The sequence below is a fragment of the Ciona intestinalis genome, chromosome 4 (assembly GCF_000224145.3).
Source record: "Ciona intestinalis chromosome 4, KH, whole genome shotgun sequence".
Lineage (NCBI taxonomy): Eukaryota > Metazoa > Chordata > Ascidiacea > Phlebobranchia > Cionidae > Ciona > Ciona intestinalis.
The window spans coordinates 602,420-615,559 of record NC_020169.2 but is presented as its reverse complement, the minus strand read 5'-3'; the positions used below and the strand labels follow the sequence as shown (position 1 = coordinate 615,559).

Below are 13,140 nucleotides of genomic sequence, written 5' to 3'. Positions count from 1 at the left end.
TCTCTTTTCATTTGGTCTTAAACAAAGAACATTTAATGAATTAAAAAAACGTGTCTTCACGGCTTCCACAGACCGTTGTTTATTGTTCAAAACACGATCAGGCTATTTAGATATTATCTGTTAAAGGTGTCCCATGTTCCCTTACTCTACTATCTTATGCTAATTAGTTTAAAACGTGGTTATTCATTAGATCTGTGATCTCTTGATTAATTAAATCTTGTTTACGTTTTACCGTTACTTTCCTTATTTTCGCTTTTGTACACTCTTCCGTTCTTTGTTAACCTGACCGAAGAGACGAAATAAATACCATTCACTTATTCCTTCAAATGGCTTTCATGGCAGTCTTGATGAGGATAGAGAGAAAACCAAATAGGTTAAAACTGGTCTTTTAAATTCTTTGTGAAAATGATATGAGAAATTACACGATCAGTACTCGTCATAAGTTATCCATGTTTAAAGTACGACCATTTAAATACAGAAGTCTGTAAATATTACAACTTCGATCTCCTATTTCCTATTATTAAAGCTTCGAGTTTATCAAAAATGGTCGCATTGTCCTACTGCTTAATAGAAGTACGTTGGTCTTAAAATATAATAAATGCACACTGTAGAATTTTTTACTGTGCACTGTGTGCAGTTTGTTGTGTGGTTTGCTGTAAAAGTTTAAATTTCGGCAATTTAAGAAAATGAAAATTATAGTTGCTGGATTTGCAAAAACTGGAACAAAGTCCTTGACTGCAGCATTGACAGAGTTGGGCTACGTTGTTTACGATTATTTGGAAAACTTCTCCTACTTAGGAGATGATTGGCAACGTATTTTAACGAAGGGCGGCACGACAGATGATTTCCGTCGAATGTATGATAATGTAGATGTCACTATTGATTCACCAGTGTACTTTTACTGGGAGGAAATTCATCGAGCTTTTCCAGATGCTAAAATTATTCTCAGTATCAGAGATGAAGATTCCTGGTTAAACAGTTTGAAAAAGCAATCAGATGAAATTAGTAATAATACTGTGCTCCATTTCATGCAAACTTTATCACCGACGGGAAGAAAATTTTTTAAGTTTAGTCAGACGTGGGTGATGGCTGTGTTTGGAATATTTATGAAATCACCTTTCCATGATATTCCCTTTAACGATATGTTACATCGTATTACATACAGACAACACAATAAATATGTGTTGGGGACTGCTCCAAAAGATAAATTACTTGTATATAAGGTTAAGGATGGTTGGAAACCTTTGTGTGATTTTCTTGAGAAAGAAATCCCAGATAAACCCTTTCCTCATAGAAATAAGGGTGGGGCCTTTTTTGCAGAAAACAAACTTCATCCAGCATTAGTAAAAATGCATCGTGAAATGTTGTTGTCTGGTGCTGCCCTTTTTACACTTGGTGCTTTGGGATTTTACCAAGCGTATAGGTATTTTTCCTAAAATATAATTTGTTTCATCCTACAACAAATCGTGCTTTAACGTTACAGTTTTTAAAAAGTAAATATGCAACATTCATATTTTAAAGCTTAAGATGTGCGTGTGTGTAGTGAATTTGCCAATATTTTACTCATGTTAGAACTTGCAATACCCATTATTTTTAATAATAAATTGCAGTTTATAATTGTTTCCCTAATTTTGTAAAGGAGGGTGCTTGTAGAATCTACCTTTTTTCGCCAATGTTTTACTGTAATCAGCATTACTCATTATAAATTATTAACCAATTGTTTATTGATCATTTGCAAATTTTATTTATATAGAACTAAGTAAAATGAAAGCTGATGTTGTAATACCTGAAGAACTGCAACATAAACTTCCACCCCCAGCACTTAACCTACCAAAGCATAAATATACATGGATGTCAAATGAAGAAATTGCTGCAATACTTATCAACTTTAAACAACATCCAGACTGGCTTACAACATCCAGAGTATTTAGGTATGTTATATAGGCCTATAAATGAATGCAGTTTTGTATATATATATATATATATAAATATATAATAGCCTTTATTTTAAAGTAAAGGGTTGTTTTGAATTTGAGTCAAAGTTTCTTTTCATATATATTACAGACCAGAGAGTGGCTGCCTGCTCATGTTTAATAGAAAAAAAGTGAAATACAGACAAGATCTTTACATTTGGAAAACCAAACGAAAAAGTAAATGGTGCCGTGAAGATCACGTTAAACTTAAAGTAAGTACCTGTTTATCTAAGCTGTAGTCTACTCTAGATGGCAGTCACTGTGCTTTTTATCAGAGTACCACAGTGATTGGTGATGACCTTAATATATTCCATTTCCATTGGTTAGGTTTACTGAGGTTCTCATTATGCCAAGCACATGTTTTCTGCCCTGTAAAACTGACAATTATTACAATGAATTTAAACTAATAGTTTAAAGTAGATATTTAAACTCTTAAGCTTTAACCAGGGCCCTCATATCTCCATTGTTTGACAACTAAGAACTTATTGTGGAATAATGATCAATATGCTGAATTTTATATTGAACTGAATATATGGACATAGCGGACATGCACTAATTAAAGACACCAGTTACACTACATTATTAAAGACAGCTTTTGACTTAACAAATAGATACAGTAATAGTCAGATACTTAATATCCATGTGTTACAAAGGTTGCTGGCATACCATGCATCACAGCTCTGTATGTTCACTCTGATGTGTTGCCTACTTTCCACAGACGTTGCTACTGGTTTATACAGGTATAGTAAACTGTATAAATAAAAAATCCTACTTTCATACAGATTTTTTATAACTTTACAGAATCCTGACATAGTTTTAGTTCACTACCTTAACTATCCTTACAATGATGATGGAAAACAAATTATTCGAGACTTTTCACTTAACCATCAATGCCAGCAATGGAGGCAACTTTCAAAACAAGAGTTGCTGGATCAGCTACGTCCAATGTGTAAGTTACTTACAAACTCCATCAAATTTAAAAACATCAGATCTAATGGTAACTTAAAGTTAAACTAACTACTATAAAATAATAACAGACAAGTTGGTAACTCTAAGTGAGTTGGGGTAATGTGCCAACATTTAGAATGGAACTTTTGCACTCAGGCACTGTGTTTGTAGCTATAAATATGCTCGCCAGAATAAACAGATGATATTAATTCATTTTAAAGAGAAGTTATTCTGATAATAGTTTTTGTTAACTCCATATTTACTATCATTTGTTCCAGTTACAAGGATTCCATGGCCAAGTGTTAATGGACCTCAGTTGGTAAGTTTTGTTTTTTAATTTGAAACATTCTTTTAGTGATGGTAAAAAGAAGTTTTTGTTTTAACCCTGATTTGCTTAAAAAATGCTAAGCTTATATTAGCTTCTTTAACCACTAAAGAGGTAGCCTTGAATCTCCGAAAATTTTTATAAACCGCTTACCTTGATAAGCAAGGTGTTGTTTTGTAAACAAGTTTCGTTGTTCCTTTATTTTGTGTTTAACATAATACAATCAGGTTTTATATGGAAATACCAAGTGATTCAGCTGTTTTTTGGAAATATATTTTATCCAGGTGTCTGAAGCTATGGATATTATCATTGAAAGTCTGATAGAAAAACATTACGCAGAGCAACGGTCAATACAGATTCCTAATCGGTAAATCAATCAAAGTATTAGAATACATATTTATGTTAAATATTAAATATATACAAGCAATCTGAGGTTTAGTTAGTATCGCATAAGATTAGTTTTAGTACTTTAAATCATCATACTTTTAGTTTTGCCCAAGGTAAACAACAGCTTTTAAATATATGTGCATTAAAATATTAAAAAATATATGTGCATTAAAGCATTAAAATATATGGAACATGCTTAAATAATAATTCTGTCCTGTTTACATTTTTTGTGAAACAGTAGTTGCCTTATTGCTTAATTATCACTTGAGTATTTTAACCAGATACACTCCTGTGACCATCAAACCAAACATTATCTTGTCAAATGGAAGTAACATTCCATGCATTGAGTTGATGCGTGCACCGTGTACCACTTCCCCACCTTCTGTATCATGTATTGTCGACAATGGCCACAATACCATCATTAACACTGAAAACACTAAACACAACCAAACAGCAGTATCCAATACTATATTATGCAACGGGAATTCGGTTATTTTTGTAAATGATGCATCTGGAAGGAAATGTGCTGTTGTGCAAGCTGTTTCTACTATTAATACAATGTCTTCACAAACTATACCATGCCCACTGTCGAAAATTGCTTCAAAAGCTGACACTGGGTATCATATGGTAAATTCAACACCTCAGACAGAGCAATATATTGAGAGAAACATTACTCGCCAAACAGCTGAAATTTCACCAAGTACTTCTATTAAATTAGATGGAAAAATTAGTGATAAAAGTGATAAAAGTTTGAATGCTAACACTGGGTTGAAACCTCCATCTGACGATCATTACACTCTCCTCCCCACATCTTCATCTCATGGAATAAATGAGAATTCCAGGCCAACCTCCAAGAAGATCATGATACCCAACCTCTCTTCTACTCCTGGAGGTTTGAAAGATGATAAAAGTCATCTTCCTTTATCCGAAGAATTGAAGTGTAATGGTTACATACAAGGTTGGATCTTATTAGTAATTATATGCAAAATGCATGAATTATATCATATTTCCAACAAAAAAAAGTAATTGTAATATAACTTTCCAAAGATATGATTTACACTACTGGTCACATATGTCCCACTAACCCACTATCCAATCTTTTTATCAAACAATGGTTGTTAATCTTTGCCTTGTTGGTTTCTGCATTACAATCAAACCATATTATACATGTGTCTAACAGGACATCTGTATTATAGCTGTTTGAGTTGCTCTGAGATACAGGGTTAATTAAGACGTCAGTTTTATTAAAATGTTTTATTTATTACTGTGTGATTCTTGCCTAATCACTTCCATTCCCCCAACCCAGGCATCAAAGATGTGATGGTTCCAAACTGCCACAGCAACCTTCTTCAACCCAAACGTTCCCCATTTGTTGAAAGTTCAGAGTCCGATGCATTCTCTGATGTTGGTTTTGACGTGTTTGATGTTGATAGTTTGTTCAACACGTCAACCTCTGTCACTTCAACTTCAATGGAAACAGTTTCAGATCAAGTACATTTAATAACTTACTCTTTTTTAATTATTTTGACTTTTCATTTTTTTCTAATGTTCTGTTAGTTCTGTTTTATCTTTTCTTTTATTGCTTCAAGTATTTTTAGTAGACCTAATCATTTATTAATGATTTTTTATTTATTACTATTCCTAACCTTTTCTTTAAATTTCTTAATGTGTGGTAAACACTTTTTAATGCAGACAAACTCGTCCAATGAAAGTGCTGTGAGCGATTTATTTCCCCAACAGTTATGGGACCCAGGTATGCTGCCCATGCATTTTAATACCACAAGTCACTATTTCATTATTTCCTGCAGTATTAGATGAGAACAGTTCAGTTCGTAGTTATGGTGATGAAAGTGCCTTACCTGGCACCTCGCATTCAAGTGAGATGCAAAGCTTAAGCCTCATCACTGAATATTCACCAGACTGGTCATACTCGGAGGTACTGATAACCTTTATATAGAGCATTTAGCAACTTTTACTTATCTATTTCCTCCAAGGGCGGTGTTAAAGTTTTGATCACCGGTAGTTGGAATTTTTGTAACAATTACACATGTATGTTCGGAAGTATTTCAGTTCCTGCTACGAACATACAAAATGGTGTGCTACGATGTTACTGTCCAGGTAAACTATCAGTACCAACATGCCGGTAAATAATAATAACTCATCTCTATTATTCAGCACATGATGTTGGACACGTCGATCTCACCGTTGTATGTAATGACAGAATCGTTTCAAAGCCAGTCCCATTTCATTACAAACAAGTTCCACCTGCATATTCGGAACTTGCCACACAATGGCTCAAACTTGATGGTGAGTGGTCATCACATTAATTATTAATATTCACAGCTCAACTATGGGAAGATAAGCTTGTGGGTAAACTCATTTCCTTTCTGTAAAAGTTTAGTAATTAAATTCTTGTAATAAAAAAGTTATGTAACAAAACAGTTAATCCTTAACTGTATTTTAAAACATACTTGTGTATAGCCATGTGGCTTGGATCATAATTACTTGAAAAAATAAATAGTTTATAAAAACTTCTTTAGTTGAGTTTCAATAAAAATATTATGTTTATTGTTTTATTTTTAAGTGGGGTAGTTGAACAAATCAGCTGTCTCTACTTCTTTACATTAGGGGAGCAGCTTCTGTTCAAGGTTCATTTATCTTTTACTTTAGCAAAGCTTGGTGGAAACTTAAGGCAGAAATTGTGATTTGTTTTATTATTACTTTTAAGAAAATGAATTCAAACTGTCAATCATTAATCGACTGGAGAGAATGGAGCAAAGGTTGAACTCAATCGGTGAAAATGGAAGTTTAATTAATAAACCGAACACATTACATGGTGGAGTACAGCATGGTCTTAAAGTTTTAAACCTAGGTTTGTTTTAATAATTTGTTGTTCATGTTTAGGGAAGACAACATAGTACAACGCTATGTTTTATTTGCCTTTATAAAATGAGACATTTGGTTGCCCTAAATACAAAACCCAAAACCCTCATGGCACAGTACAGAATAATGGGTTTAAGTCTCAATGTAGCTACCATTGTATCTGGGTCCTTTGGCAAGTCACTTAACCATAATTTGTCTAACCGAGTGGTAACTAATGGGGGATTCTAATTTTCTGTCATGGGTAACCAAACAATTACCCACAAAGCCACATACATTGTTATTTAAAGCGGGCCGAGCATGTTTAAAATAGTGTTGTTACTCAAAGAAAATCATTTTTTATCTTACTACTATTTAATTTTGGGTATAACGAACATGTATTTGTAACAGATGTGAATGCTGATCAACCACCACGGGATATTAACAATGAAGAATCAAGACTTATAACTTTGTGTCAGCGACTTTATCATCGGTTTGCAATGTTTGATAAAAGCAACTTCGTAAACTTTGATAATGAGGTATGCAAAGAGGTTTAAAAGTTACTTAGTATTTTATCTGGCATAGGGATACAGTAAAAAAATTCAGTAAGATGAATGAAATTGATTTTAAATCCTGAAGCATTTAAATTCACTCGAAAAACAGACCGTTTGTAAAAACTGGCAAAACTGCAGAAAATGTTAGTTTTGAATTTGTGATGGATACCGAGTGGTTGAACAGTTCAGGTTTCACGTCAATTAATTAAAACTAAGATCTATTCAGTTCAAATTATTTTTCATTAAAAAACTGTACCTGCTGGCTGCTGTGATAAAAACTTTGATACATTAGCTGAGCAAATGGTTCAAAATTTTGAGAAATATATTGGTATTTTAACTTTAAATAATAAAACTTACAGGTCTTATATTAGAAAATTAAAATATTACAAATATTTCTTTTATCAAAACAGTTATTCATATATTAAAATATCATTTCTATTACTCAGGTTGATGGTAGTGGACTTACAATACTTCACTGCGCTGCAGCTCTTGGCTATCAACAACTTATACATACTCTCCGTTCACTTAGGTAACTATTATAAATGTTGCTACAAAATGCTATTGCTATATCAATATGCTGGCACTTTGGAAGTGAAAACTGTTATTTTGCAATTTAGATGGTGTTATAACTTAAATACAAATTTTCGTTTCTTTAATTACAGATTAGTGTTCTTGTCCTGTTAAAAAAATGGTAAAATACTTGGTAAACTTTAAAACAAGTGAAATGTTTATAGCATTCTAAAACAGTTCAAATTGCCATTGTTGGTTACATCATTGTTGTGTATGTACTTAACCATTAAGCTCAAATTACTTTTAGTGAGATGTGTGGCAACTTCAATGCTTTCCTTGAAATGGAATGCAATCCACAGAATGTTGATAAATATGGTTGTTCTGCACTGGTGAGTTCAAAACTTATTATTTGGTTATTTTTGAAGCACTTGTATTTACTTTGATGGGGAAAAAAGAAAAAAGATACACGTGTTTGCCAACATATTATAAGTGTAAAAGAAATCTTCCAATAATTTAATTGTGATTCTAAAGGTTTAAAGCTTTAGAATATATTAGGGTGCATCGTAAAGTGACTTAGGACACATACTGATACATTCACAAAGACCAAAATGTCAGTCGTTTAAGATCACAATAAAGATATTTTCAGAAGATTTTTTCTGACTTGCAAACTGTTAAATGTTTGTTTAATAATGTAGTTTACCAACAATAGCACGTAATTGCAGATGTGGGCGTGTGCGAGCGGCCATCAAGGTTGTGCGGAAATTCTATACACCTGGAGAAAATATGAGATTCATACACTTGATTACTTAGGTCGCTGTGCCTCAGCTATAGCTCAACTACATGGACATCATGAATTATTTAAAAGGTTAAAATTTTCACAGTTCTTGCCTGTGATCACACCATTAAAAGCTTCTGCATAAACACAACGCAACATAAATTTATCTTTTTTAATTTTTTTTACTTTTTTAGTTTTTACACAACATAATGTAATAACAATACTTAAAAATGAAGAGCTGAGAGACAAACATGGTATGGATAAATACATTTATGAAAATATTATTACCCAAAGTATTTTAACTTTTAAGATTGGAAGTTCTTTCAATGTGTGTTCAACAAAATGATGATTTCTATCCCGAAGATGATGAAGTTGATACAAGCTCTATCGGTATAAACATCATGTTATTCTGTTTGTAATAATTATATGGATTAAAACTTGAAAGAAATACATGTTTTGGTAGTATGCTGGTGGAACTTTTTTTCATTTGTCGTAGCAGTTCCTTATGTTTTAAAAGAAAAAAAACATTTTGTTCTCTTATTTTACAACAAATATTCACTTATTTTAAGTTACCCATGTACTAATCAAGTTTTTTTCTGCAATAATAACACTTTTCCATTTCTGTTGTTAGGTTTTGTGGTTGATTATCATGGTGTAACTGGAAACACTGCTTGTGACTTTGTTTCTTTTATAAGAGTGCTGCTAAGTTATGAATAAAATATTATGCATTTATTCATAAAATAAAACAAGGTCCAAGGGACCAGAAATGTTAAGAAGAAATGTTTTGTCTCTAAGTATGGTATAAACCCTGGTTTTCTAATTTTTATCATCACAAGGAGTATTACACTCATATGATGCAAAACAAATAAAATAAATAGATTCAACAAAAAATTGTGATTTATTTATTTCAACATGACCTTTCATGACCCCACAGGTGATACAACAATATCATCATCAGGTGATACATTGGATTCTGGTGAAGATTCCATGGAGACGGACGATACAGATATCCAACCAACCACAAGTAGACCACCGTCCCCATCAAACCAACATTCATTCAAATTTACAACTCAGGTATTAAATCTACATAAATGCTATTTATAATGTATATACCTTTCACTTGAGTTGGTGAATTCATGAAAAATGGCAATTTCAAATCTTTTGTTAAGTTGTTTTGTTGGTTTTTTGGTATAATAATATATGACCTAAATTTACACCGTTTTTCTTTATGTATGCAATATCTTGACCTTAACATTTTAAATATAATCTTGTTTTCGTGACTGATCGGTGCAAGTGAATAAAATGAAATGGTTAATTGCAGAACACGATGGGAGATCAAATGTTAAACAACCAATCAACAGGTTTCACTTCAGAGTTGGCAAGAAATGGAAACTTATTCGCTGATTCAGGTCATTTTTTAAAATCATATTTAACCTTGCTTTGCATTCAACTTATTTAAAATTCAAAGATGCTTTTGATTACACTGTAACTGAAAAGATATAAAAAAAACATGTTGTTGCTGTTTGAAAAGCAGAGCACCTTTAAAAACAAAGGAAAGTTTATGCAATCTTTATATATTATGCATTTATATAATATATCTTCTTTATGGTCTGATTATACTCCTACAACTACTGTTATTATAACCTTATAGGTTACTGTTGTTTCCAACAAATTTCTTGTTGTTAGACTACATTATGTAAATTTGTGTTAAAATATTGAAACAGGCACCACCGACATTGCAACGCTTGCTGAACAAATACTTGAATCATCGCCTGAAGTTATGAAGGAATCTGCTGAAGGTAATTATCATTTATATCTTCTTGCATATGTGTGAGGTTATACAGCATGGTATACAAGGTGACTTGGGTCATGGAGTTAAACAACAACTCCTGACCATTGTTATAATTAGTTGTTAATGTTTCAGGTCTCACTTTAAGATCACTCCCACATTTTGTTACTTCTCGGTGTGGTGGAAAAACTTCAATACCATATGACTATCAGGTGAATTTTAGATTTCAAAATAAGTGTTTATTTTTTACTATTAAATTTGGAAATATTTTTAGGTGTTTTCTGTTTTATATACTTTCCTCACCATAACTTTTAATACAAATATTCGAACATAACAAACCATTAACCCCAACTTTTATCTTCCTTATTTTGCCAGCCTTCAAACTGAGCATTAAATTTTTCACGCACATCTTTTAGTTTAGTATAAAGTTGTGTAATGATAATCAAGACCTTATTTCTCATAGTTGTTATATGTTTATTTATTTGTGATATTTTTGCCTTTAAACTTTAACTGAGTCCATCACACTACATTAAATGAAACCCCCCATTACAACAACACAGCGTGATAATTCCACCATCAACTGGTGTGACTTCCTTCAATTACCACCACGTTCAACTTCAATAAGAGCTTATCAAAATCCCAACGAGCTGGAATTGGATTCTCTTCGCCTGAGTGAACAAGAACAACGTCAACTTTACTTTGCAGCAAAAGCCGTCTTGTCTGCGTACCACACAGAAGTTTGTCACTTTTATGAATTTCTAATGGTGTAAAGTATTTATTGTTTGTGTTTTTCAGCGTTTATCGTTAAATGGTCAAGAACTACGTGCGTCACTTCTTATACAAAGGTGTTATCGTAAATACCGTATGGTAAGTAAAAAATACTTTTGGTATATTACCTATAAAAGTAAAAATCTAATTTTTAAATATTAACTTCTATATTTATGTTTTGCAAGCATACAAAGGATTTAAAGCAGGTATTCTGTTTTCAGATCGATGTTTTGTTTAGTATCAAACCTATATCCTTGAGCACCCTTTAATATACTTACTAGTGCTTGAAATTAAAAAGCATTTCATTTGTTTAGTTTGCAATGTGCAAGAAGATGAATGAAGCTGCTGTCTTGATCCAGAGTAAATTCCGATCATACCAGGAACAAAAACGTTTCCAGAAAAGTCGTCATGCTGCTATACTTATTCAGTCGTTTTACCGAAGTTACAAACATGCACGAACATACAGAGGGCAACGTACCTCACGTCCGCCGTCAGTTCGTCTTATTGAAGATGCTTTGAGGTAAAGATAATGTTGATTTAGCTTTGTGAAATGTCATCGCAAAGTAACTTGAGGGGTTTATAGCTTGAGGCTTTAGGCATGTATATTCTTGGGCAAGATACTTAACTTTACAGCAATTAATAAACCCTGTAGTCACTATTGAGCAATAGATTGTCGAAATGGCTATACAAACTGAATGAATTACTTGCATGAAATATGGCGCCCAATATTCATTATTTACACCACAGTTGTTTTGCAGAGGTCATTTAACAAAGAGACGACAACATCAAGCAGCTCAAAAAATCCAAAGATTTCTACGACGTTGTCATTGCAGGTGGAGTTATCTTAATTATTTTCCATGCATGATGTGTTTATACTTAAGTTGCTGTGTGGAATTTTATCAAGAAAGTAGCATTTGTAAATTATTTTTGAAGTTTGTTAATATTTTTAATAAGAATTATTTTAATGAAAGAGGTTTTGTTTTTGTATGTTAAAAATCTGGACTTATTCTGGTTTTGTGCAATTGGTAAAGAATGTTTTTTTTAGTTTTCTTGGTGATTTATTTATGTTTCTATACAAAAGAAGGAGTCGTGCATGAAGTTTAACTTATTGCGTTGATACTAACCCGTGTTATTTTCACGTTGCTTTTGATTTGTGCATGCAGACTTCGCCAACAGGATCTCAGCCAAGCAAGGAACATTTCATCTTGCATGAATGGCTTGTACACATGTTAGCATCACACATTGGTCGATGTAAGCACACACTCGCTTAGAATATTTGTGTTTAAAGGAGAACATAATTTAACAAAATGTTCTTAAATAATGCTGAAAAGAAAAAAAGAGTTTTAATGATTTTAATGAGTGGTACAACAAAGTGGTACATTGTATTTTAATGAGTGGTACAACAAACAAGGAAGTGGTACATTGTATGATAGTTGTTGGTGTACCCACCTTCTATATGGAGGATATCAGGTTAAACACGCAATGCCATTGAAGATGTGTGTATTCTATTAACATGCCAGTGGCTGCCTCAAACCACGTGTCACTTGTCATTGCTTTATAGTTTGAAATGGCAAAAAATCTAAGCATGCATGATGTGCATATTACAGCAGTCAACTCAGTTTAAAAGAAATAAATATCACATATTTTTATTTTCATACACCTACTGTACACCAATGAGTTGCTAAGCATCCAACTTTGTAAGTAATGATTGAAAATTTGGCCAACCCATTAGTGACCACTTGGTTGGAGCAAGTAACTCTTGCCACAAGACACCCATGTTCACAATAGTGGAGCATACAACTTTGTATCCATACAAGTTCTATAACTCTATTGAAATTAACCAAGCATTATATTCCTTTTCAGATCTAAAGAAAAATCCTTAAGCCCGTCATAGATTATTTCCTGCTCGTGAGATTTCACTTTTTATAACTTTTGCACGTTTGATATCTTCTGTAACACACAATAAGATTGACTTGTACATAAATCAAACTTGTGACATATTTTCTGCATATCTATATCTGTTGCTTAGTTTTTGATATGAACCCTGGTAAATTAATTAGATTAAAAGCTTGTAATTTAACAATATATGATGCACTGTGATGTTGTTTCAAATAATGAAAGTCACCACGCTATGTATGGATTACACATCATTGGAAAAATAAACCAGATTCTTATTTATATGTTCAACTGTACATGTCGGGTGTACTAAAAGAACATGGAATGGTCAATTTACCAAAAGACTTATCGCCTTT

The 13,140-nt window shown here is 32.6% G+C and overlaps 2 protein-coding genes across 3 annotated transcripts; both read left to right on the top strand.

Annotated features, from left to right (window-relative positions):
• The first annotated feature begins 613 nt into the window (after positions 1 to 613).
• Positions 614 to 1,753, top strand: LOC100178126. Its single transcript, XM_018811492.2, has one exon. The coding sequence runs from the start codon at positions 687 to 689 to the stop codon at positions 1,434 to 1,436; it is 750 nt and encodes a 249-aa protein (XP_018667037.1). The 5' UTR covers positions 614 to 686; the 3' UTR covers positions 1,437 to 1,753.
• LOC100180499 (calmodulin-binding transcription activator 2-like) lies at positions 1,745 to 13,066 on the top strand. 2 transcript variants are annotated; one of them, XM_018811468.2, is made up of 28 exons: positions 1,745 to 1,931; positions 2,065 to 2,185; positions 2,627 to 2,713; positions 2,775 to 2,922; positions 3,200 to 3,240; positions 3,531 to 3,613; positions 3,915 to 4,591; positions 4,940 to 5,124; positions 5,326 to 5,386; positions 5,442 to 5,569; positions 5,628 to 5,751; positions 5,809 to 5,940; positions 6,362 to 6,505; positions 6,904 to 7,031; positions 7,493 to 7,575; positions 7,864 to 7,945; positions 8,279 to 8,421; positions 8,642 to 8,721; positions 9,266 to 9,405; positions 9,653 to 9,740; positions 10,056 to 10,130; positions 10,256 to 10,332; positions 10,681 to 10,857; positions 10,916 to 10,987; positions 11,203 to 11,408; positions 11,647 to 11,721; positions 12,052 to 12,139; positions 12,752 to 13,066. In XM_018811468.2, exons 1-27 carry the CDS (start codon positions 1,765 to 1,767, stop codon positions 12,119 to 12,121), a joined length of 3,594 nt encoding a protein of 1,197 aa, XP_018667013.1. In that variant the 5' UTR covers positions 1,745 to 1,764; the 3' UTR covers positions 12,122 to 12,139; positions 12,752 to 13,066. The 2 variants fall into 2 exon arrangements, with proteins under 2 accessions (XP_018667013.1, XP_002128006.2); XM_002127970.5 differs by lacking the exon at positions 12,052 to 12,139.
• The last annotated feature ends 74 nt before the right edge of the window (positions 13,067 to 13,140 follow it).